General features: G+C 53.0%; 8 protein-coding genes across 8 annotated transcripts; 3 read left to right on the top strand and 5 right to left on the bottom strand.

Moving 5' to 3' along the window:
* The first annotated feature begins 179 nt into the window (after positions 1 to 179).
* CAOG_02420 (hypothetical protein) lies at positions 180 to 3044 on the top strand. The gene is made up of 2 exons (XM_004349120.2): positions 180 to 251; positions 994 to 3044. Exon 2 carries the CDS (start codon positions 1104 to 1106, stop codon positions 2964 to 2966), a length of 1863 nt encoding a protein of 620 aa, XP_004349170.1. The 5' UTR covers positions 180 to 251; positions 994 to 1103; the 3' UTR covers positions 2967 to 3044.
* A 59-nt stretch (positions 3045 to 3103) lies between these two features.
* Positions 3104 to 5390, bottom strand: CAOG_08603 (hypothetical protein; the record flags this gene model as incomplete). The annotated part of the gene is made up of 9 exons (XM_011271901.1): positions 5344 to 5390; positions 5194 to 5257; positions 5057 to 5116; positions 4901 to 4976; positions 4761 to 4823; positions 4419 to 4665; positions 4048 to 4334; positions 3883 to 3934; positions 3104 to 3780 (listed from the first exon to the last, which is right to left on the bottom strand). Exons 6-9 carry the CDS (start codon positions 4468 to 4470, stop codon positions 3104 to 3106), a joined length of 1068 nt encoding a protein of 355 aa, XP_011270203.1. The 5' UTR covers positions 4471 to 4665; positions 4761 to 4823; positions 4901 to 4976; positions 5057 to 5116; positions 5194 to 5257; positions 5344 to 5390.
* On the bottom strand, positions 4438 to 7107 carry CAOG_08602 (hypothetical protein). The gene is made up of 13 exons (XM_011271900.1): positions 6904 to 7107; positions 6456 to 6639; positions 6218 to 6344; positions 5965 to 6103; positions 5820 to 5876; positions 5638 to 5736; positions 5467 to 5545; positions 5344 to 5391; positions 5194 to 5257; positions 5057 to 5116; positions 4901 to 4976; positions 4761 to 4823; positions 4438 to 4665 (listed from the first exon to the last, which is right to left on the bottom strand). The coding sequence occupies exons 1-13, from the start codon at positions 7071 to 7073 to the stop codon at positions 4542 to 4544; spliced, it is 1290 nt and encodes a 429-aa protein (XP_011270202.1). The 5' UTR covers positions 7074 to 7107; the 3' UTR covers positions 4438 to 4541.
* An 87-nt stretch (positions 7108 to 7194) lies between these two features.
* CAOG_02417 (hypothetical protein) lies at positions 7195 to 8488 on the top strand. The gene is made up of 3 exons (XM_004349117.2): positions 7195 to 7230; positions 7862 to 8013; positions 8126 to 8488. The coding sequence occupies exons 1-3, from the start codon at positions 7227 to 7229 to the stop codon at positions 8324 to 8326; spliced, it is 357 nt and encodes a 118-aa protein (XP_004349167.2). The 5' UTR covers positions 7195 to 7226; the 3' UTR covers positions 8327 to 8488.
* A 376-nt stretch (positions 8489 to 8864) lies between these two features.
* Positions 8865 to 12566, bottom strand: CAOG_02416 (Na-K ATPase alpha1B1 subunit; the record flags this gene model as incomplete). Its single annotated transcript, XM_004349116.1, has 1 exon — positions 8865 to 12566. One exon carries the CDS (start codon positions 12564 to 12566, stop codon positions 8865 to 8867), a length of 3702 nt encoding a protein of 1233 aa, XP_004349166.1.
* A 1549-nt stretch (positions 12567 to 14115) lies between these two features.
* CAOG_02415 (hypothetical protein) lies at positions 14116 to 16034 on the top strand. The gene is made up of 6 exons (XM_004349115.2): positions 14116 to 14301; positions 14412 to 14454; positions 14614 to 14709; positions 14808 to 14993; positions 15094 to 15452; positions 15627 to 16034. The coding sequence occupies exons 1-6, from the start codon at positions 14152 to 14154 to the stop codon at positions 15984 to 15986; spliced, it is 1194 nt and encodes a 397-aa protein (XP_004349165.2). The 5' UTR covers positions 14116 to 14151; the 3' UTR covers positions 15987 to 16034.
* A 16-nt stretch (positions 16035 to 16050) lies between these two features.
* On the bottom strand, positions 16051 to 17871 carry CAOG_02414 (osteoclast-stimulating factor). The gene is made up of 6 exons (XM_004349114.2): positions 17830 to 17871; positions 17274 to 17385; positions 17019 to 17190; positions 16537 to 16773; positions 16352 to 16444; positions 16051 to 16257 (listed from the first exon to the last, which is right to left on the bottom strand). The coding sequence occupies exons 2-6, from the start codon at positions 17364 to 17366 to the stop codon at positions 16217 to 16219; spliced, it is 636 nt and encodes a 211-aa protein (XP_004349164.1). The 5' UTR covers positions 17367 to 17385; positions 17830 to 17871; the 3' UTR covers positions 16051 to 16216.
* A 594-nt stretch (positions 17872 to 18465) lies between these two features.
* Positions 18466 to 22387, bottom strand: CAOG_02413 (hypothetical protein). The gene is made up of 6 exons (XM_004349113.2): positions 22186 to 22387; positions 21287 to 21491; positions 20730 to 20824; positions 20558 to 20623; positions 20430 to 20468; positions 18466 to 20319 (listed from the first exon to the last, which is right to left on the bottom strand). The coding sequence occupies exons 1-6, from the start codon at positions 22315 to 22317 to the stop codon at positions 18631 to 18633; spliced, it is 2226 nt and encodes a 741-aa protein (XP_004349163.1). The 5' UTR covers positions 22318 to 22387; the 3' UTR covers positions 18466 to 18630.
* Positions 22388 to 22753: the final 366 nt, after the last annotated feature.

Below are 22753 nucleotides of genomic sequence, written 5' to 3'. Positions count from 1 at the left end.
TACCACTATATAGCATTCATTGTGTGAGATCTGTATGTTGAATGGTGGTTTATCGGCATTCTCGATGCTCGTTGCTTCCTTCTGCCAGCTCCATCACATGCACAATGATTCAACCTCAAACAAGCACATCCAAACATCCTCCCCATTCAACACATCACCATCATCACCATCATTCAGTCTAAATTTTTTCCCTTCTTTTTCATCTCGCCAGCTCATTTCTTCAATCAAGGCCCAGTGTTGCACTTTTGAAGGTCAGTGGCTGGCGCAGTTGACAGAAGGGGAACCAGCTGACCCAGTTTCTTGCCTCTGCCTGGTGCTCCTTCGCGTTGACTCTGCGATCTCCCCGTCTGGGTCTGGGTGATTTCGATTTTCATGGGACTGTGGTGTGAGGATTGGAGGGCGGGGGGGGGGGAGGCTGAGGTTTGCTGTTTGGCTGTTGGGGCGTTTTCTTCGGCTTGCCGTCGGAGATGGTCAACCTGTGACTCGTTGTCCGTCTCACTCATTCACTCATCCGCCATCTCTCTCTCTCTCTCCGCTTTGAGCAACATCCAAGTAGTAACACGATCGCCCCCCTCGTTTGCTCTTGATAGCGGCGGATCTCGCCTGCCAGCAACGAAGCAAACGTCAATTGAAAAGCGTAGTGGAGCTTTTTTTTTTTTTTTTTTTTTTTTGAACGTTTTCCCGCCCCCCAACATCACCACCACCACCACCACCACCACCACCATCGGTCGCTCTTACTAGTTGCACGTGTCCACTCATCACAACCCCAATTCATCCCGCCTTTGGCTGATCAAACAGCTTTTGACGCAATGTCGTTGTTGTCATATTTTAAAGTGGTTTTTTTAAGTTTTGTTTTGCGTTCTGTCACGTTTTTTTAAGTCATGTAAAATTGTCAATCTGTGTCTGAATGCTGGGGGGGGGGGTCATCATTGTACATGTCATTGACCTTTGTGTTGGTGATGAATTGTTGACGAATTTTTGTTTTTTGAACAGGAACACGCTGCGTCTTTGTCTCTGTACCGACCCAAATAATTCGCGCCAAATTTGAGCGCGAAAAACAAGAAGAACGTGTGGTATCCGCTCCAACAAAGAATCAACCATCCATGTCGTACCTGACTCTGGACTGCACCGGCACGATCGTCGAGGTCTCGCTTTCGACATGCCGAATGCTCGGATATGACGCTCCCGACGAACTTTGCGGCAAGCACCTCACTCACTTGTGGCCGTCCCTCGTCGCGCAAGACACGACAGAATCTGCCGAGTCCTTGCCGCCGTCGGATGTGCCGCTTGTTGGGGACTCGCAACCTGCAGCCGAATCCATTCCATCCGACCTCAACCCTTCCGTATCGACTCTTCGTCCAACTACCACTTCCTCACCCCTCGCGCCGTCACCACCACGATCTGTGCCATTGTTGGAGACGACCGTCCCTCAAAGTCCGTCGGATGTCTCCGATCGGCTCACGTTCGACTCTTCGCGCACACTCCAACAACTCGATCTCGTACTCCGACAAGCACAGCACGCCACCGATGCTTCTGCAATGCTGCAAGAAGCGGCATCCTTGTTGAGTAGTGGTAGTAGCCTTGAGCCTTCCACCCTCGACTCGGCCTCCGATGCACACACCTCAAGTCTTCCAGAAGCAGATGCTTCCCTTCGGTTGCTGCTCACGCACCGAGGCGATTTTCTGCGGGCACGGCGCAAGCACGGCGATCGCACTTTCACGTGTGTCACGGATGTTGTGCTTGGGCACCCTGCCGAAACCGCTGACGATCATCAGCCGTCTGCTGCCCACCTACCACCACGCGTCCAACGTGCGCCTCAGCTCGACGAGGCTGCCCCGGAGCCATCCGACCAATGCGACTTTGATTGGGAGGCAAACGAGTGCGATGAACACGCTGAACCCAGCTCCGATACAACAGCTGAGGCGTCCGAACAATCCAAGCCAGAATACCCTCACGCGCACATCCGCAAACGCAGCTTGATTGATCTTGAGGCTCAATCGCAATACTGCCACAACCACCATTCACACAACCACCACCACAACAGCAACAATCATACCCGCACGCGGAAACACCAGTCTCCTGCTGAAAAGAAGCACGCTCATGCCGTCCACGTTGCGCAACAGCATCACCTCCATGTGCGTCAGCACCAGCAACAGCGTGCTGCAGCCAGTCGCCGCCAAACCCACCGCCTTGTCACACTGTTCCTTGCGCCGGCGGCCGACATGGAGCGCGCCATGCGCTTTTCGCCATTCGTCCACAACAACTTTGCAGTCATGCAGCTCAATCGCTGGGGCCGAGTTGACTTTGTCCCGAGCTGCAGCACGAGCCTATTCCTTGGACTGAACGCGCAGCAGCTGACGGGCCGCTCCTTGATGGAGTTTATTCCGAACGACGAGCTTTCGTACTTTTGCAACCAAATGCAGCGCATCTTTGCTGAGCGACACGTCAGCGAGCGAACCATTGTGGTGACAATGACCACCGATGACGGCCGCCGAGTTGAGGTTGAGCTCTGGGGTGTCGCGCGCGAGGGCTATCTCATTTGCCTGGCTAGCGAAGCCAAGGCCACGGCGTTCGAGAGCGGCGCTCGTTTTGGCGCGGCGACCCGTGCCTCCGAAGTCCGACATGAAGCAAGTGCAGCAAGTGCGTCTGCGCAGCCGCCTACAGCGCCTTCGACGACAACGACCGAGAACTCTGCGCGCCAGCACCTCATGTCGTTTATTGATGTACTGTCGCGACAAATCCAACAGCTGACCGTCCTTCTTGGCTTGGACCACGCCGCAAAGTGGCGTCTGGTGCAGGTGGTTGTCGGGCTGACGCATCTGCTCGAGTATGTGTGCATGCGGGCTGTCAGCACCGTCGTGACCGTTGCCAGCCTGCTGAAGGGCACAGCGTTTGTAGCTTCGCAGTATCTGCTGCCGCAATACGTTTCCAAACAGCTGGCCGCCTCCAAGTGGTGGCCCCTTTGATTCATCCGTCCACACTGGATGAACTTGTCTGCTTTTTATGTATACTATTGTAACTACTATTTAATCATTGTCCACCGATTCAACGTTCGTCTTCTAGGAATGCTCGTCTCGAAGGTGAAGCGACATTTCTTCTGGATTCACTCCCAGTGCAGCTTGGATTTTCGCACAGTGCACGCACAGTGCACGGACAAGCCGACACCCATCACAGTGAGACGGACGCTGTTCTCGGAGCTGTACTGGTGCAGAGGTTGAATGGTTGATCTCCCGAACGCGTGGTTGACGAGGTGCCAAGCCAAATTGCTGTCACCATCAAGCGCACTGCCTGTCGTTAACAAGAGCATGCCCTTGATGCGGTAAATGTCGTCCTTGGGCAAGCTCGCGAGCGCAGTGGCCAACGAAGCGGGAGTGTGCGAGATTGGAGGCGAGTCCCGCGGCCGAATGACTGTAATAATGTCCACCTCTCGTTCCTGGTGGTGATGGTCGCTGTGGTGTGCATCCTCCACAGTGCGAGCACCTGTTGCGGCTTTGGAATCCAGCCCGAACATAAGCTCGGGGCTGACATGGCCGTTTCGAGCGATGACGCGCGGCGTGTCTGGATTGAGCTCGCACACGCGGTCTACCAGCAGATCGAGGGCACGCTCAGAAACGAGCTCGGCCTTGTTTAGCACGATGAGATCGGTGTACTGGGCCTGCAGTTTGGCCGTAAAGCTCGTGTCTGCGTAGCCTTGAAAATTGAGTGCATCGACGACCGTGACAATCGCGTCCAGCGCAAATCCCAGCGGCTCCATGTCTCGAATTTGCCATGCGATTGGGGCTGTGGCAGTCACATTCAAACATAAAGAGAGAGCGCGCGCGCGGGGACAATGGTCAGGTTGAGGTAGATGATACAAAAAACACGCTGCTCTGAACTTCTCACCTGGAAACGCGGAACCCGAGGTCTCGACAATGATTCGATGTGGGTTGAATTTCTGTCTTGTTGATGCAGCATCATCCATGACGATCAATCACGTAAAGTGAGTCGGTCGCTCAGAAACTCATGCCTAACGATCATGCATTGCAATCACGGCTGGCTTTTGGGTACCTCGCGCATCTCAACAAGCGCATTCTGCATCTGGCCGACAAGCACGCAGCAGACGCAGCCGTTGAGCATTTCAGACACGGTAATGTTCGTCTCGCGTGCGAGCTGGCTGTCAATCTCGACGTCGCCAAACTCGTTCTTGAGCAGCGCGACGCGGTATGGCTCGTCCGCTACTGCAGCTGCTGCTGGCGTCGCAGTCGTCGTCGTCGTCGTCGTCGTCGTGTTGTTTTGGGCCTGAAGTGACTTGATCAAGTTGAGAATGATGGTCGTCTTCCCGGCGCCAAGGAAGCCTGACATTGACCACACGCAAAAGTGAGCTTCCTGGCTTAAATGCAAAAGACCTCGATCACCCTGATCAGGCATACATCACCCACCAGTAAACACTGATATTTGAACAGGAGAGGTATTTGTATCGCTTCGACTCATAACGATGGTGCTTAAAAATGTTTGACTTTTTGTATTTGCGTTGTTTGTTTTTCTTCTTCTTCTTCTTCTTCTTAACGTGAACGACTGAACGCAGCATCTCCATATTCGGCATACTTGGCACGGGTAACTGCTGCTGCTGCAAAATCACCTCGCTGAACCATGGATTGACCTCCTCGCCATGCGTGAATTTGGGGGCTGGAAAAAACAATTTTTTTTACCATCATCAAGCAAACAGATGTGAGTTTTCAAACAAGACCGACAAATCGCCACATCGATGCGCTGCTACGTACTCGGTCGGTAATGAGCATTCAACCGGCATGTCACTCGGAGCAAGGGCTCGCAGGTCGTTGGTTCTATCGACCGGTGGTGAGGACAAAGCAAAAACCAAGTGCAACCACGCCAATCTACAAAAACAGCACAAGATTCCTACATGCGCGCTTGGAAGCCCGAGAAACGTGCATTGCCACCCGTAAGAACCACGTTTTGATACGCATAGTACTGCGCCGCTATGTTATTCACAAGCATATCGAGTTGTGAGCGGTCGCTGTGTTGCTTCGGCACAATCAGTGCAGTTCTCGCTCTCTACCTTCTTCCAAGCTCTCCACAACAAGGCCAATCAGCTCTGGAATACCCGTTTGCTTGATTCCTAGGTTGCAAGAATCGGCTCCGAGTCAGTTAAGAAAACGACCAGAAGTTGAACTTCAACACAGCAGAGATACGCACCAACATCACTCGGATGAAACAAGAGTTCAGGGACAGAGAATCTCTCATTGTTCAACTTGACGAGCTGATTGCGCATCACGGACACAGTATCCAGTGGAATGGTGAGGATTTACATTCATCGACAGCAGTGCTCAACCATGTTTCACGTACCTGCTCGTCACTAGACATATTGGCTGGTCCCGTCCGTGCAACAGGAGCCTGCAAAGCGTAGAAATAGTTTGGATGAGTGGGAGAAACAGACTAGCACAGAGACAGGGAACAAAATATGCGTACTCGAACAAAGCCCTTCATAATGGTCGTGTAGTCTGGCAGAACGTAGTCGACAGAGATTGTGTTTGAGGACGGGCGTTGTCTGTAAAAAAGCGTTTTCACGTAGTATGGGAGCAGCAAGTGAGGAAAGAAACTCGACAACAAAGCAAAAAGCACACACAATCAAAAACTCACTTTGCCTTCTCCAGCTCGTGCTGAAGATCGGTCGCCACGTAGCAGGCCTTTTCCTTCATTTCGTTAACCACGTGCGTTTCTTCCATCAGATTGATTTGCCTAGAACGGACCGATTACCATAGATTGAGCTGGAAAGTTCAATCTCATACTTTCACACAAAAAAAAACCATTGGGTGGCTTACCGATACGACAAGACATCCTTCAAGTAGTTGGTCAGCACCTTGCCGCCCACGTCAATGCTGCAAACGAATAATTCAGGAGGGAGAAGGTGTTACAATTGAGTGCTCTGGTCGGCATACGCACGCAATGTTTCCAATCTCTTTTTACCGAGTTGCGCAGCTTGGTAACATCTGCCCTTGAACAAAAGGGACAACATAGGTTGACGAAAATCCGCTGTCCACAACCACTTGAGCCTCCTGGGCACTGGGCGAGTCGACTCGCTGCTGATAGGCGGACAGCTCAGGTGCTGTGAAAGCAAAAAGCGCCCCAAATGAGACATCTCGCCCCCGGCCGCTCCCGAAAGCTCCACGACAGACTTTCACAAGCACGACAGACTCTCATAGGGTGGTCAACATTTTACCTGTCGTGTGCAGCAAGGACTGGAAGCCGTGCTCCTCGAATGCAACTTCGCGCATGGCCGACTGGATGGCAGGAAAGTTGAACAGCGGCTCGGTCAGAACAAGACTGGTCTCTGCAAAGTTGTTCACCTGTTATTTTTGTGGTTGCAGATGGCATGGAGGCGGGGGGGGGAGGTCAGCGTCACGAGTTAACTCCTCTCCAAAACCGAAAACAGACAGCTTTTTGCTCAAACACCGTACTTCTAGCACCGACGAGCTCAACACATGGTCCCAGATCTTGTTTTGCAGCTCCCAGTTGACAATAAAGCCCTTCTGTGTCGGGTATCCATAGTACAGTCCGGAGAGATCGCCCCACTGATCCAGCTCGTTGCCCACAAATGTTCGCCGAGCTGATCTTGGCCTTGTGATGCAATTTCCCATAATCCTGTCGAAAAACAATGATATACAGAAAGCATTACGACTTGAGAATGAGTGACGATTTGGACATGCATCGACCTTTTGGGGGCTGAGCAGCTAGGATAGCGTGAACGTGAACGTGCAACTCGCGACCAACGAGTGGGTCGGCGCTCGGGACACTACGTTTGACATTTCACGTTGGCACTATGGCATTATGTCGCTTTGCTGCTACTTTGCTACGAGTTGATCGGCGCGGGGGAGTTGACAGTGTGCGCGACTTGGAACAACTCACGTCGGCTGCGAATCGTGCGCCCAGCCGGCCTTGATGGAGCCGCCGCCGCTATCCAGCACAATGACACTTGTCGGCTCGAGTTGCATGGCAGGAGCAGCAGCAGCAGCAGCAGATGGAGCACTGGTAGTCGCCTGGGCTTGTTGCGTCTGTGCGATCGCAATGCTCGCCATTCGTGAGCGTGAATTGTAAGAGGACTGATCCCTTCCTATTCCTATTCATTTAGGATTTGCACTTCGCTGATGTTTGTGATCGAAGGCATCAATGAAATCGATTCGATTGTCAGTCCTTCATCTCCAATCTCCAAATCTCCAATCTCAATCACAATGCGTAAGGGAGGCTGCGATCGCACCAACTGCTTGTTGCCTGGCTCTGCGTTTCTGGATTTGGAATGCAATGAACGCAGCTTTGCCTTGCCAACTTGCCAACTGAGGGAGCGAGCGAGAGATTTGGCGAGATCCAGGCGGAAGAGGGCCTCTGTACGTTTGGGCCGAACGCGCCAAGTCCTTTCCCCGGGTCGCTCTTCTCTTCTCTTCTCTTCGGGGCCAACGCGTCAAGCCGGAGTTGCTTGTGTTGGTGGAGAAGCGGGAAGCGATGGGGGCAGGCGTTGGAGTCTCAGACTGTCCCCCCTATGGGTCTTTGGATTTGGAGATCTCGGACGAGCATCCTCACTTCCATACACTGCGAGCGTCGAGATGGGGCATTGACAATCGTCACACGGTCGGGTCAGCCCAGAAAACGCTTGCTGGTTTTTTGGCCGAGGTGGGGTTGGCGGAGGGGGGACGGCGATCAACCCATTCATGGACAACTGAATGAGATTCTATGGCAAATTCAATCCACGACCGTATACTGTACATGCATGTATTGGTGTCAATGACAGCTCTCATAGCTCGAATTAATTGTTGTCTAACCCTTGGTTGTTTGGCTTGTATGTGTGTGTGTGTGTGTGTGTGTGTTGCAGCGGAAGCAAGCTCGTCGTTCGTTTTCTCGCTCGTACTGTCCGTTCTGACGTTCGGTGCGCTCCAGATGTTCAAGAAGCAGATTGCGGGTGTCCAGCCTCTGCCAATTCTCGGTGGATTTGTCTGCTCGTGGTTTTTCGTCTTCTTCCTCACGGTATGGAGGCTGTGACACTTTGCCAAACAGACAAAAGCTCAACAATCCGTCCATTGTTTTTTGTTTTGAGCTGACTTTGACTGACTTTCTCACACTGCTCTGGACAATACAGGCCCTTAACAACTTGAGGCAAATTCTGTCCGGTTCATCGTACCAATCCGGCCGATTCGATGTTGTCCTGGCTCTGGTCATCACCGCGTTTGTCGGCGGCAGCATCCATCCCATCTGCATCACCACCGGAATTGCATTTTCGCTCGTTGCTGTCTACTATTTGCAACGCATCGCCACCAAGACCTACCAGTCGCGAACGTAATTGATTCCCGGCTCCCACTTCTTCGTTGGCTGTTGCGTTTCGTCAGCTTGCCTGGCGCTTTGGATTTTGTCCCCTGCTCTTTGTCGAGGTGTGTTGTGCCCACGATACAGTATCATAAGTGTTTTTTACGACATTTTGTTGCATCGAACATGCTATACGAACCAACACGGCACATGGACGACTAGTTGTGTCTCAAATTCCGAGATTGTCCATGCAGGTAAAATGGAATGAAGAATTGTGAGACTGGAATTAGAGTGGCAAACAGCTCTGTGATTTCACAACAACAACAACGACAACAACAACAACAACAACAACAACAACAACAACAACAACAACAACAACCTTTCAGCGCATGGAATCGCCGACATGACGCACACAGTTTTTCAATTCGCTTGCAGCACCGACAACAAGGCGAGGTTGCAAAACAACCTCATACCCAATCGCCTGTCGGCAAGGTGCTCAAACGCAACAGCCATCGCCACAACAACAGAATAAAAACACAAACAAACAAACAAAAAAGCCTGGCAAAAATACATCTCTACCAAGCAACCTTGGCAAGAAGACCCTTCGGATTGCGCGCGACGTGGCGCTTGCGGAGCTCGTCAACGCCAAAGAGCAGCGCCGAGAAGCCGAAGGGAGCAAACCAAAACTCGGTTGGAGGAGGACGCGTGTTGAGGTAGTCTTGAAGGAAGGGCAGGTAGACCATCAGAAGGGCAAGGATGGTCGAAATGACCATGGCACGGATGAGGCGGAAGCTGCGGTGGGGGCCAGCCTTGAAGGGGTTGTGCTGGAAGAAGGAGAGGTAGCGCGTGCGCGTGGCAAACAAGTGGCCAAACTGAATCTCGACCACGGCAATAAAGTAAATGGATTGGCCAGTGAACACCAGCTCGTTGAGCTCGTCCTGCGTCTTGCCGTGGTAGCCGTCCGTCCACTTGTTGAAGGCAAACAAGAGATCGCCTGCCGAGAAGCCGCCGTACTTGTCCATGTACCAGAAGAACATGACGAACGCGCCAAAGCCGATAATCATGCCCTTGTAGAGGAAGGCGTCGAGGATGAGGCGCCAGTCGACAAAGCGCTGCTTCTTGGGATTGCGAGGGGGCTGGTGCATAATGTCACGCTCGGCATGCTCCTCGACAAGGGAGAGGGCGGGTGCCATGTCGGTGGCGGTGCAAATCGCAATCATCAAGAAGGAGGACAGGGCAAGCGGGACGCCGAGCAGGACGTTGACAAGCACGGGCAGGACTTCAGCCCACTGGCCAGCAGGCATCAGGTAGAGAATGACCTTCTTGAGGTTTTGGAAGATCAAGCGACCGTGCTCAACGGCGACCAGGATGGACGAGAAGCGATCATCGAGCAAAACAATGTCCGAGGCCTCCTTGGCAACCTCTGAACCGCTGCCCATGCAGACACCAATGTCCGCCTGGCGCAGCGCGGGCGAGTCGTTCACACCGTCGCCAGTGACGGCAACGCAGTGGCCGCGGGACTGGCACTCCTTGACGATGCGCAGCTTTTGCTCGGGGGTGGTGCGCGCAAACACAATGTCGCGGTGAGCAAAGACAAAGTCCCACTGTGGGGCGGTCATCTGCGGAATCTCGCCGCCAGTCACAGCAATGGCGCCGAGGCCCGACAAAGTCGACACGTCCACTGCGGCATGGTTTTGCCTCTCGTGATCACGATGATGATGGTCCTCGTTGCGCCGCAGAATGTCCGAGATCGAGCCAGTGCTGCGAATGCTGAGCGCATTCATCTCCATGTTGCGCGCCGTGTCCGCAGCAGACTCATCGGGGAAGAGGTCGGTGTGCGAGTTTGCCGTGTCATCCACAAGCTCCGCGTCGTCGGGGTCGACAAAGGGCAGCGCTTGCGTCGACTCGACTGTCCAGTTGGCGTCAAAGTCAGCCAGCGTGCCAACCTTGTCCATGCGAACGATGCCAATCTGGCGCGCGATGGCAGTGGCCGTGCCGGGATGGTCGCCAGTGACCATGATGACCTTGACGCCGGCAGTGTGGAAGCGCTTGATGCTCAGCGGGACATCCGAGCGGGGCGGGTCGACCAGGCCAACAATGCCAACAAAGCAAAGGTCATCGAGAGGGAGAGAGTCGGGGTGTGGATCGGCGGAAATCTCGGCGCTCATGTTGAGGTCGGTGCGGCAGATGGCAATCATGCGGTAGCCTTGGTTGGCCAGCTGCTCGACGGTCGCCACAATGTGCTCCCATCGCGGACCAGAGGCAGAGCCTTCAGCGAGGGCGTCTTCCGACAAGAGGCGGGTGCAGCGCTTGAGCATGAGCTCAGCAGCGCCCTTCATGAGGAGGCGACGGCGGCGGGGTCCATTGATGGCCGAGTCGGCGGTGGCGGCGGTGGCTTTGGCGGCGGACGCGTCGCTGGTCGTGGCGCTCCAGGCGGCAGAGTTGGCCATGTCACTGCGGGCGAGCTGGTCGATGGCGTCGACAGGGCCCTCATGAATCGACAGCATCCACTTGTTGCGCGAGTTGAAGGCAATCTGGGCAACACGGGGGCTGCGCGCGCGGACGGCGGCAACGTTGCAAAACTCGGAGCAGTAGCGAAGAACGGCAGTGTCGGAGGCGTCACCGCGAATGACAGAGAGGCCTGAGGCGTCGCGCTCCGTGAGAGACTCGGTCGCGTTGTTGCAGAGCGTCAGGGACCAGAGCAGCTCGAGCACGCCACGGTTGCCAGACTGCTGCAGACGATGCACACGGGCGCGGGACTTTTCAACACGGTCGGCGCAGACAATGCGGCCAACGTGCATTTTGTTTTGGGTCAGGGTGCCTGTCTTGTCCGAGCAGATAATGTCGACCGAGCCGAGCGTCTCGACACCAGCGAGGGCGCGGACGAGAATGTTGTTCTTGTGCATGCGCTTGGCGGTGGTCGTCAGGGCAAGGCACACAGCCATGGGCAGACCCTCAGGCATGAAGGTGACACCCACGCCAACCATCGTCGTGAGCAAACCAGCAACCGTCATAAAGCCAGGATACGTGTCGCGGAGCCAAGTGCCCCAGAGCAGTGCAATGAAGAGAGACGTTCCCACGGCCCAGGCGGAGATCATGAGGACAAAGTAGTTAATGTCACGCTCAATCGAGGAAGACGCGGCAGCGCGGGTGGAGAGCAGCGCAATCTTACCCATGACGGTGTTGTTGCCGGTGGCCACGACAACGCCCTTGCCAGAGCCTTCGACGACGCCAGAGCCAAGGAAGCCCATGTTGAGCGATTGCATAAAGTTTTCGTGGGTGGAGCGGGTGGTTGCGGCGACGGGCTCGCTCTCGCCAGTGAGGTTGGCAAGCGTGATCTTGAGGTTGTGGAGCTCGAGCCAGCGAACATCAGCCGGGATGCGCTCGCCCATGGCCACGGTGACAATGTCACCAACAACGAGGGTAGTGGCGGGAACAGTCATGGTCTGGCCCTCGCGGATGACGGTGGCCTGAGCGGCGGCAATGCTGCTGAGCGCGCTCATGACCTGGCCCGAGTGGTGCTCCTGGTAGGCAGTAAAGCTGCCCTGCAAAATGCCAATGATGCACAAGACAATACCCAGACCGAGGTTGACGGGATCCGGCGGGTCGCCGACAGGGCGCCAGGCAACAAAGCAGAGCAGGGCAAAGCCCCAGAGAAGCGGGCCAAAGCCGCCAAAGAAGAACTTGGCAATCTTGCGCCAGATCGGGGGCTTGACGACGCGAAGAGCGTTGGTGCCGTGCAGGTACAAGAGCTTCTCGGCGACGTGGGGCGACAAACCGCTGCTGGCGCTGGTGTTGAGTTGAATGAGGAGGGCGTGTTCATCCATAACGTGAATCTCAGTGGCAGCGTCCATGCGCACGAGCGTGTCGGCGGAAGCAATCCGGTTGTGGAACTTGCGTTCGGCCTCGATGACCTCGGTGACACGGTCGGAGCGGGTGTGGAAGAGCACAGCAACGTTGGGGTCGGGAAGCAGCATGGGGGCATGGTGCAGGCCAACACCAACGCCAGCGCCGTCGTCGTCGGCGGCGGCGGCGGTTTGAGCGTGGGCGTACGAGCTCGTTCGGGACAAGGAGAAAAAGTCGTCATCGTCATCGTCGCCGTCGTAGCCGTGATCCAGACCACTGGGATTGGCTTCGGTGCGAGCAACAGGAGCAGGAGAAGAGGGGCCAGCAAGGCGAGCAGCAGTTGCGGCGGCGGCGGCGGCTGGAGGCGTGGCCGGTTTTAGGGCGCGATCGTGCGCCGACGGCGTTGTATCGGGGATATCGTCTGGATCCATGGTGCCCGGGTGCAATGGGGATGGGAAAGCGGAAAGGGTTGAGCGCGGGGAAAGAGTGAGGGACGTATGATTGCGGCTGAAAGAGAGGAGTGAGCTTTTGCTTTGTTCGGATTGCGCCTTTTTAGGACGGCAAATCAAGTTCAAAACAAAAAAACCGGAAAATCCAAAAACCCGTTTTTTTTTTTTTTTTCATTTGGTTCTTCATTCTGCTTTTGTTTTTGTTTGCTTTGCTTTGCTTTGGCTTCCCTTGTGTTGACGTGAGCCAGGTCAAGGAACCAGAAAGACACAGCCAAGACGGCAGCGTAGGAGGTCGAGCGAGAGCGTGAACGAGGAAGGGATTTGAAGAGGATGAGTCGTCTGAGCGAGGAGTGTTTGTTTTGATTCATCTTGTTCCTGCTCTCCACGTGCGTTGGGTCATCAGAATTGTGTGTGTCTCACTGTCCCGCTGCGCTATGATGCTGGATCGCCCTGTTGCTTTTGAGTCAGCAATTTGCTATTGATGACCTCTTGTGTCTTTTCTGCTCGTTGGATTGCAGTCCCCTCGGAAGCGGTCCATCCGTGGAAAGTGCGAGACTCGAATCGTGAGGATATGATTCGTTCGCCAAAACAAGATCTTTGAATCGATCGAAAAACCGGGTCTTGGCCTTGTTGGCCTTGGCCTCGAGCGAGGTAGAACTCGTCAGGCGACATCAGCACTCATGATCCTAATCCTATTGATTTTTTTTTTTTTTTTTTTTTCCGCCTCGTGAGTGTCCATGTGTGGGATGCTGCGGGGCCCGGCAAGTCTCGCTAGCTCGCTCGTTTCCACCGCTGGCCAAGGCATCAATCCCGATGGTGGAAGCAGTCCTCGGTGTCGTGAGAAAGGAATGGAAAAACCACAATTTGTTCAGGTGGGCGGGCGGGACAGAATCCGGTTTTATGATGGAAGGATTTCGTGCAGCAACAGAGTCAGAGCATTTTGTGGTCATCAGCGCGTGTCGAGGTGATTTGCAGAGACCTGAGCTGGCCAATAACGCCACTCGTCACTTCATATCCACTGATTCGATCGATGCTCGTCCGCGGAGGAAACAACGACAAATGAAATAGTTTCTGTTCAGTTCAACGCAACCATTTCCCGGCAGATTCGATGCTTCCTTGGCTTTGATCATCCCGACGTTGATTGCATCGAGCAAGCACGAGTTGATCGACCGTCGTTCGGCGAGATCCTGAGACGATTGTCGGGGGAAGAAGCTGAAGTAAACGAGGACGACGCTATCGAGCGTGAATGCTTGATCTGTTGCGACGCCCCGACCAATGCCAAATTGATGCCACGCATGTGTCTGTATTGCGTGTGCTCAAGTGATGATCCAGCGCCACGACAACTGCCCGATTTGTCGAGTCCGTCTGACCTCATTCCAGCAGGGCGCATTCAACCAGACCTTTGTTCCGTGAGCTGCTGTTGTTTTGGGGGTTTCCGCGACCGCAGAGCCCTACTTGGGCTTCCCCCCCCCCCTCTAATTCTTCGCTGTATTTTCAGTAAACGACACTTCCGCATTCATCCAATTCAGTCGTTTGCTTTTGTCCAAGTTGATTTTGGTGTTGGTCCATGAGCAGCGACGCGAGCATTCACCAAGCGCTCATGCGTGCGCTCGATCGGGACACCGACAGCTTCACAGAGCTGCTGACCGAGCTCACTGAGCGTGTTGGTCGAGATCGTGTGACAGCCATCCTCAACAGCGTGTCGCCCCGCGGCCAGGTAAGCGCGACGCTCTCCATGTCAGAAGCTCACGAACGGACTGACTGACTGACTGAACGAGCTGACTCGACACGCCAACGCGCTTTGCGTTGTGCCCTGCGCTTGGGTTGACGGCGCTGATTGTGTGCATTGAACGCGGCGAGCTCGAGCTTGGTGAGTACAGCACTCCGGTCTCTCGAACTGTCAAAAACGAACAAGTCTGTCTGTCTGTCGCCAACCAGGCACAATTTCCTGTCTCGTTCTTGTATGGGTTTGTTATTTATTGTTTATTTGGGGTGTTTTTTTTTGGGGGGGGGGGGAACCGGATTGCAGTTGAAATGCTGGTGAAGGAGTTCAAAGTTCCGACTTCCACTGCTGATGGAACCAAGTCAACTCCGCTGATTGCTGCCATTTGCAGCAGTGCTGAAGGTACAAAGTCTCTACGTTCACAAATCGTCTATTGATTGATTTGGTCGAGCATTTCCAGGAAGGTTTGGCATCGATGACACTGAACAATCCATGCACAGACATTGTCCAGTTCTTGCTCAGCGCGCCGGGGAAACTAAACCTCGATGCCGCCGACAACCAGGGCTGCACTGCCCTGCACTGGGCTCTGCGTTTGTCCCAATCTGACGTTGCCAAGTCACTGATTGAGCGTGGCGCGCGGGTGGATTTGGCCACAACCACTGGCATGCAACCGCTCCATGACGCCGGTGCGTTGACGAACGTGTCTCTCCCTGTTGCTGTGTTTTCATGTTCGCTCATCTGTCGCTCGCTCTTTGTGTTTTTTTTTCTTGGGGGGGGGGCGTTCAGCTGCTGAGAACCTGGTGGAGCTACTGCCAGTGCTTGTCCAGCGTGGCGCCAATGTCAGCGCCATTGACAAGAAAGGCAACACGCCGCTGCATTTTGCCATGTCGAAAGGGCACTTGGATGCGGTCGAGGTTCTGACCGAGAAGCTTGCAAGCCCAGTTGATGGTCAGTGTTTGGCCGACGACAACGCGTGGCATCAAAGAGTTCGCAACCACAATGGAGACACAGTTCTGCATATTGCCGCCGCGAACGGCAACTTGAAGCAATATTGCCGCCGCGAACGGCAACTTGAAGCAAGTGCAGATGTTTGTGGCGCGGTCAAAGAACGTCAACCAACTCGACCAAAACGGCGCGTCTGCCGTTGCAAATGCCAAAGTAATCGCTTTCGCATTGTCGTTTTGTTTGGTTGGTTTGTTTTGTTTTGTTTTGTTTTGTTTGGTTTTGCGTTGTTTGGTTTTGTTTTGTTTTGTTTTGTTTTGTTTTGTTTTTCTCTCCGAGTTGTATTATTCTCACTCTCATACTTGGCGTCGTCACAGGAAAACGGACACTCTGCCGTCGTTGAGTATTTGCTCGCGAATGGCGGATTGGAAATTGACGCAGCGCCAGCGCAACCGAGCGCGGGAGAGGAGCAGAATGACAGCGATGATCATGACGATGACCAGTCCGATAAACCCCGCAAACAGCTGAGCTCCTCTGAGCGCGCCAATATGCGCCGAAGAGCCCGCCAGCACAAGGCTCCAGCCGCTGCCGCCGCCCACGCTAGTCGTGATGAATCCCATACTTCCGCACCTGTTCATGGCACCCAGTCTCACGAGGCCGGCACGCCAACTTGGATTATCGCTGTCGCTGTGTTGGTTGTGATTTTATTTGTTCTTGCCTTTGTTCTGCGTCGCTGAATCCTGAAACGAATTTTTTTTTCTGCTGTTGTTTTTGTTCTTCTGGTCTTTTTTTTTTTTTTTTTTTTTTGTTTTGTTTTGTTTTGTTTTGTTTTGGTTTTGGTTTTTTTGCCTCGGCATCGAGTAAGTCTATTGTGTGCTTGTAGATGACTCGAATTCAGGAATCCCATGTTTCAAATTGCTTCAGTGACACACAGACAAAGAGAGAGAGAAACATTGTGAGATACACTTTAATCAGAGTCGGCATCGCCAGTGTTGACATCGCCGGAAGCTACGGGAGCCAATGGAGACAAAAGGGTGCAACCACAGTGAGTGGAACAGAAACACGAATGTCACTCTCCTCTAAACACCGCTGCTGCTCTTACGATCAAGCGAATAGAGCAACGCTCCAACATCAGCATTCTTGGCCAGCGAGTACGCAGTCTGATTCTCGTTGTTGATGAGATTCGGGTCGGCACCTGTTGCGGCATGGAGCATGTGAGAAAACGGAGGCTTGCAACATTGGCGGCGAGCAATAAACACAAAGACGCGCAGGCAGAAAACTACACACCGGCATCCAGCAGCAACTTGACAACATCAGCATGACCCTTCCACGAGGCGTTGTGCAGAGGTGTGTCGCCGAGCTTGTTTTGCAAATCAAGCACGCAATTGGGTACTGCGATGAGCATTTGCACGCACTCAGTGTGGCCGCCGCTGGCTGCCCAGTGCAACGGTGTCGATCCCGACTTGTCCAAGCCGTTGACAGAAATGTTTGCAGCAATCAGCTCCTCGAGGAAGGCCACGTTGCCTGCGAAAGAAAAGAAATGAGAACAAGCAAAAGTTCAGTGAGCGGCGTCCAAACCCCAATCCAAAAATCAATCAATCGGTGCATGCACAACAACAACAACAACGACAACAACAACAACAACAACAACAACAACAACAACAACAACAACAACAACAACAACAACAACAACAACAACAACAACAACAACAACAACAACAACAACAACAACAACAACAACAACAACAACAACACGAAATCATTATCACCTCGCTTTGCGGCTTCGTGGATTGGATTGTCCATCTCAACAATGTTGTTTGCCTCGACGTAGTTGGAGGGAATCAGACCAACGTTCTTGCCGGTGCGTGCCTTCCACCAGCCATTGTTGAACTTTTCCAAAATGTAGAGGACATCGCCTTCCTCGAAGGTCAGTTCGTCGGGCTGTGGACGAGCAATCAACATCATCAGTTCATTGAACGTGAATCCAATATCTCGCTGCTTGCAGAACGAAATTGAAACTTTACTCGCTGCGCCTTGTAGTCAAAGACAGCCTTGAAGACCTCAACCTTGCCCGGCTTCGGGGCGGTGACCTTCGGAACGGCCGGTGGTGCAGACATTGTTTTTCCAAAGTTTGATCTGTCAAATTGCGAGAGAGCAAGAGAGAGCGAGTGAGTGACAACAACGAATGTCATGTAAAATGTAAAATTTGAGGGTTGAGAATCAAAGGGAAAAAATATAAAAATAAAAAATAAAAAATAGAAAATAAAAAATCGCAGTCAAATGCCGCGCTCTGTGCGTATATGCGTGTGGCGGTGGGTCGGTGAAGCGTGGTGTGTGCAAAAAGAGCGAGACCAGCAGCGAGTCTTGATGGCAGGTGGTGTCCGAAGTGGTGGGGGACGATAGAGAACTGGGAAGGAAGAATGAAAAAAAAAATGAATCTCACTTGCACAGAGGTCGGTTCACGCAAGACACATCAACCACTCGACCATCAACACTGAGCCAGAACAGCGACAAGGCGAACGAGAACGAGAGGAGAGAAGGGGAGCGAGCGAGCAGGGGGAGACTGAGGGAGCAACGTACGGAATTGAAAAAGGAAGGCAAAAAAAAAAAAAAAAAAAAAAAAGAGTGACAATCGGATTGCTAAAATCGGTTGGCTTCGGCAACAACAACGGCAGTTCGCGGACAAGGGCTCCGAGGAAGGGGAGGAAGGTACAAACGTAGATTAGAGAATGGAAGACTCTTGTCGGCGGCAGGAGATGGATCGATCGAACGCAGTCAAGTTAAAAAAAAAAAGCAATCTGAAACCCTTCACCATTGCAAAAATAAAAAATAAAAAAGAAAAAAAAAAACGTTTCAAATACTGGTGGTTTAGATGCATGTCAAAGACAATGCAAGGCTTAACCTAGGTTGATGTTGAATGCTCGTCCTTGGTCCAGGGAGCCGCTGACCTTCTCTCGGCTCATACAACACAAGCTTGTCGAACGTGCGCGAAAAGCCCAAATACCATTTCGCCAACACTGCTGTTTGGTCTTATGGGACTACCTTGGCCTCGATCTGTCGTGTGTCTCTATCGCAGCGTTTCCAAATTGAGTTGAAAATAGATGCAAAATTGTGCGGATTTGGCTTGCGAACGAGTGGAGAAACTCACTCGAAAGCTAAAAGTTTTTGGCCAAGCCGATCCATGATGGAACTCGCTGCAAAACCCACGAAAGAGGGAGGCTCTACTCTGAAGTTCATTGGAAAATCCTTGTAATTTGGAGTGAACAATAAGAATGTGACACACAAGTTGCTCCACCTGTCAGAGAAACAGCGAAAGCAAGTGAACCATTTGAAACCCATCTGGAACAAGTCAGAAAAGCCTTGGAGGAACGGGCAACAAACTTAGGTTGGAGGCTGTTGCTGCTGTGCGGGGTGCTGTGCCTGCTGCATTTGTTCTGGCATCCAGCCCCAGACCTGTCCGGCCATGTTCATGCCGTATTGTTCGTACATGCCCTGCGGGTACACATAGTTGCCGTAGCCATAATAACCCGTGAACTGGGGAGGGACGAACATGTACTGCTGAGGGTACGCTTGCTGCTGTTGCTGTTGCTGCTGCTGCTGTTGCTGCTGTTGTTGTTGTTGTTGTTGCTGTTGTTGTTGCTGCTGCTGCTGTTGCATTTGCATTGCTGCTTGGTAATGCGCTGCCTGAGCTGCTTGCACCTGAGCTGCTTGCACCTGAGCTGCTTGCACCTGAGCTGCTTGCACCTGAGCTGCCTGCACCTGAGCTGCTTGAGCGGCTTGGCGCATTTGCAGCTGCTGTTGCTGGAGATGCTGTTGCTGCTGTTGCTGCTGCTGTTGCTGCTGTTGCGCAACTTGATTTTGGGGCGGGTGTTGATGCGCTTGCTGCTGCGAGGGTTGATGCTGTTGCGCCGCTTGCTGCTGCGATGGCTTTTGCTGTGACTGGACGCCTCGGGTATTGTTTTCAAGAGCGGCAAACCGCTGGGCCCGTTTGTTGGTTCGAAGAACGGGCGCATGAGCCTCGCCCTTGAGCCGTTCGGCGACCGCGTCCTGGAATTGAGCACGCGACTGACTGTACACTGCCGACTTTTGCTGCGCTCGCAACGACTCTAGCACGCTTGTCTTGGGCAGCATGGCGTCACGGGGCTTGATCACTTCAAGGTAAGGCAGCAAAGCCTCGCCGGCATTGCGGATGGTGGTCACAGAAATGTTGTCTGACAGCAGTTTGCGCCGCTCGATGCCCTCGCAAAGCAGCGCCGCCACGCCAATCGCCAGGTGGATTGGCTGCCGGTCGCGCAGATCGGGGTGGTTGCGTGCATTTCGCCACATTGCGAGACCCCATTTGCGAACACTGTCCACGTCCAGCTGCGCGAGATACCTTGGACCGGGCTCGGGGTTTGGCGTCTCTGCTTCGACTGCAACGAGCTTAAGGCCGCGGGAGATTTCTTGCTTGAGATTGCTCAGGCCTGCAGATTGGATGAAATCGCCAATGGATACGCTCGGGTTGTTCTCACGCACTGCCTGCACCAAGCAAGCGGCCACCATGCCGTCCCAGTTTTCCTCGTCGACGAGATTCCGAGCACCGTCATCCAGAGCGCTGAACAGGTGCATGCTCCGCTGCAACACGGTGTCGGCGAGCTTGAGCTGAATGTTCTGGGAGAGCAGCAGCTGACGCGCCTTGTCGCGCCGCTTTCGCACCACCTCCACGACCGCCGGGCTCGCGTCTTTGCTGACAAACTCCATGTACGAGTCCGACAGGGAGTTGCCAGCGCGCTCGAGCCGCTCCAGCTGGTCTGTCTCGCGGGATGCAGCAATGGCAAGTTGCGTTTGCAAGCGCGCTGAAGGGAGCCGATCCTTCGTTGACCGACTGGTGCGTCGGTCATCATCAGAGCCATCCGAGTGAATACCATTTGCAGCATCGTCTTCACTGCTGTGGTGAGCACTGACGCGGCGTCGTGGGCGTTCTGCCAGAGCCATCGTTGGGAACCGTGAAGGTCTCGATTCAATCGTTGGTGAGCGGGTGTCGGTGTCTGAATCTTGATTCATGCGCTGTCGTTTGCGTGTCTCCATTGGCTGTTTTGTGTAGTTGTTGGGGTGTTGAGAAGCAAGGGTCAAGTGAGACCAATTTTACAAAAAAAAAAAAAAAAACGACCGGACCGCAAAACTCATGGCATAACCCATACCTCGATGGTGGAGGAAGCGTTTCGTTTGGCTTGTGGAACCTGCAGAACGCGCATGTGCATCAACGTTAAGATGAGTATGCGGACAAACGGGGGCGGTGAACTCAATTGTGAGCCTCGTGGAACATCACCTGTGCAGTATTGGTAGATGTGTTGGCAGCTGCTGCAGAGGCACTACTGGCCGGTGTTTTTTGCTTCTGTGTAGGTGGTTTGGTCAAGAAGGAAGTGGGACGGAGCAAGGTGAGAATTGGCAGCGCGAACGGTGTTTCACAAACTGCCCAGCCAGACTGCTGCAACCTTTACCGTTGACTTCAAGTGATGGAGAGGCACAACAAGTGAGTCGCCATCATCGAATAAAACCTTGAACTCGTTATTCCCGGTCACAGCAACCACGGTGCCTGAATGTGTGAAAAACCATTGCAAAAGAGAAAACGAGTGAGCAATTCTTGTCATCAACAACAACAATAACAAGACAAACTGACAGATCCTCATCATGCTGGTTTTGTTAAACAAAAAAAAAAAAGAACACGTCGAGAAGGATTGGAGTCCTATCCCATGCTGCCCCAGCAAAAACCAGTGGGAATGACATTGACGCGAACACGAAACAGAACAGCACAGACTCTTGGCAATCGCGCCGCTCTCAGACACGATCGCAATGCAGGTGTTTGAATGATTTCAATCGCAATGTTGTTCAAGTACGAGGATGAATTTTCCCCACTTTCAAACTCGTGCGCTCGTGGCTGAGGTCCGTGCATCGCTGCTGCAAAAAAGCGACAGCGAAAAACAATACGGAAAAAAAAAAAAAAGAAAAAAAAAAAAGAAAAAAAAAAGGTGGGTGATGAACACTGTGGGGGCATTACCTGAATAGTAGCTATTGTCGACCCACTTGACGAGTGCGCGGACACCTCGCTTGAACACTGGATGCGGGACGGGTAGTTGTGCATTTGTGGCGGGCGCCGCGACAGCTGCCGGAGCGCCCGATGGCACGCCTGGTGCTCCTGCGCTGCTTGTCGCCGCATCGCCGTTGCCGCCGCCTGCAGCCGACCGCCCTGCATCGCTCCCCAGCTGTCGGAGGCCACCGCGAAATCGTACAACATGGTCAGTACGTGCTCATCCATCCAGCGAGTCAAAAAGCGTGCAGCCTCCCCGCTTTCCCCCTGGTCCAGGCCCTCGGCTTCTCCTTCAATCACCCTCCATGCAAAACAAGAACGACAAGATCTCATATTTGTGCAACCGAAAAAAAAAAAAAAAAGAAGAAGGCTTTTTTTTTTTTTTTTTTTGTTTGTTGCTGTTTCACTTCCGTAAGACAATACAACGTGTTTTAAAAAAGGCCGCCATACGGCGAGAGCACTAAAGCGGACAAACGAAGGTTAGGGGTTCGAATGCCACGCAATTGATTGGGTCGAGCATGGCTTTTTTTTTTTGTTTTTTTTTTTTTTTTGGTTTTTTTGGTTTTTTTGGGGTTTTTTGGGGTTTTTTCGAGTGTGATAAATGTTTACACATGCTCCAAACGAAATGGAGGAGGCATGTGGGCGACCTCCGCGCTCGACAGGCGCACACTACACCCACAGGAGCAATAACCAGTGCGGAAAGGGCGCGCGTCCCATGCGCGGATAAAGCCGAGAAAGCCTCACTCGTTGAAGTGCTTTCTTCCCAAACCGAAAAAAAAAAAAAAAAAAAAAAAAAAAAAAAAAAGCCAAACGCTGAGTTCGTTGTCTCTCAATATTTATTGGTGTTTGTGCTATTTTGCGATATTTACCAGCTGAGATGCTGCAGCCAACGCTGCGGCAAGCGAAGCCTGTGCCTCAGCAACGATTGCGCGCTTGGCAGCGACGACACCCGATGGCGTGGTGAGCGGCTGGTAAAGCGCGAGGAACTCGTCAGGCTTCATTGCGCTGTTTCGATGATTATTTTGCTTAAAAAGTATGAGTGACTTTTTATTTTTGATTTTTGACTTTTTGCTGGAAGGCTCGGTTTCCGATGATGGAAATTGAGCCCCTTTTGGCGTGGAGGCAGTGCTTGCAGAAGCCGCTGATCGGGGAAAAAAAAAATCAAAAAAAGACGGAAGCCGAACTGGAAGCCGAACTGGCCAGTAGTCATCACAGCAGGTACCGGAGCGGACAGGAAAATGCTCGGAGCTTGGACAGGAGCTTGGACAGGAGCTTGATTGAGTTCAGGAGGCGCAACGGGAGCGACAGCAGTCGGAGCAACACCAGCGGGGCTCAGCGGGTGCGCGCGAAATCTACAGAGAAGAATGACCTCTTGTTTTAACGCTGCTATAGGTGTGTGCTCCTCTTATGGATGCTGTTCGTCATCAATCCCATGTT

The sequence above is a fragment of the Capsaspora owczarzaki genome (assembly GCF_000151315.2).
Source record: "Capsaspora owczarzaki ATCC 30864 unplaced genomic scaffold supercont2.3, whole genome shotgun sequence".
Taxonomy (NCBI): domain Eukaryota; class Filasterea; order Ministeriida; family Capsasporidae; genus Capsaspora; species Capsaspora owczarzaki.
This window is presented reverse-complemented; position numbering and strand designations above follow the sequence as displayed.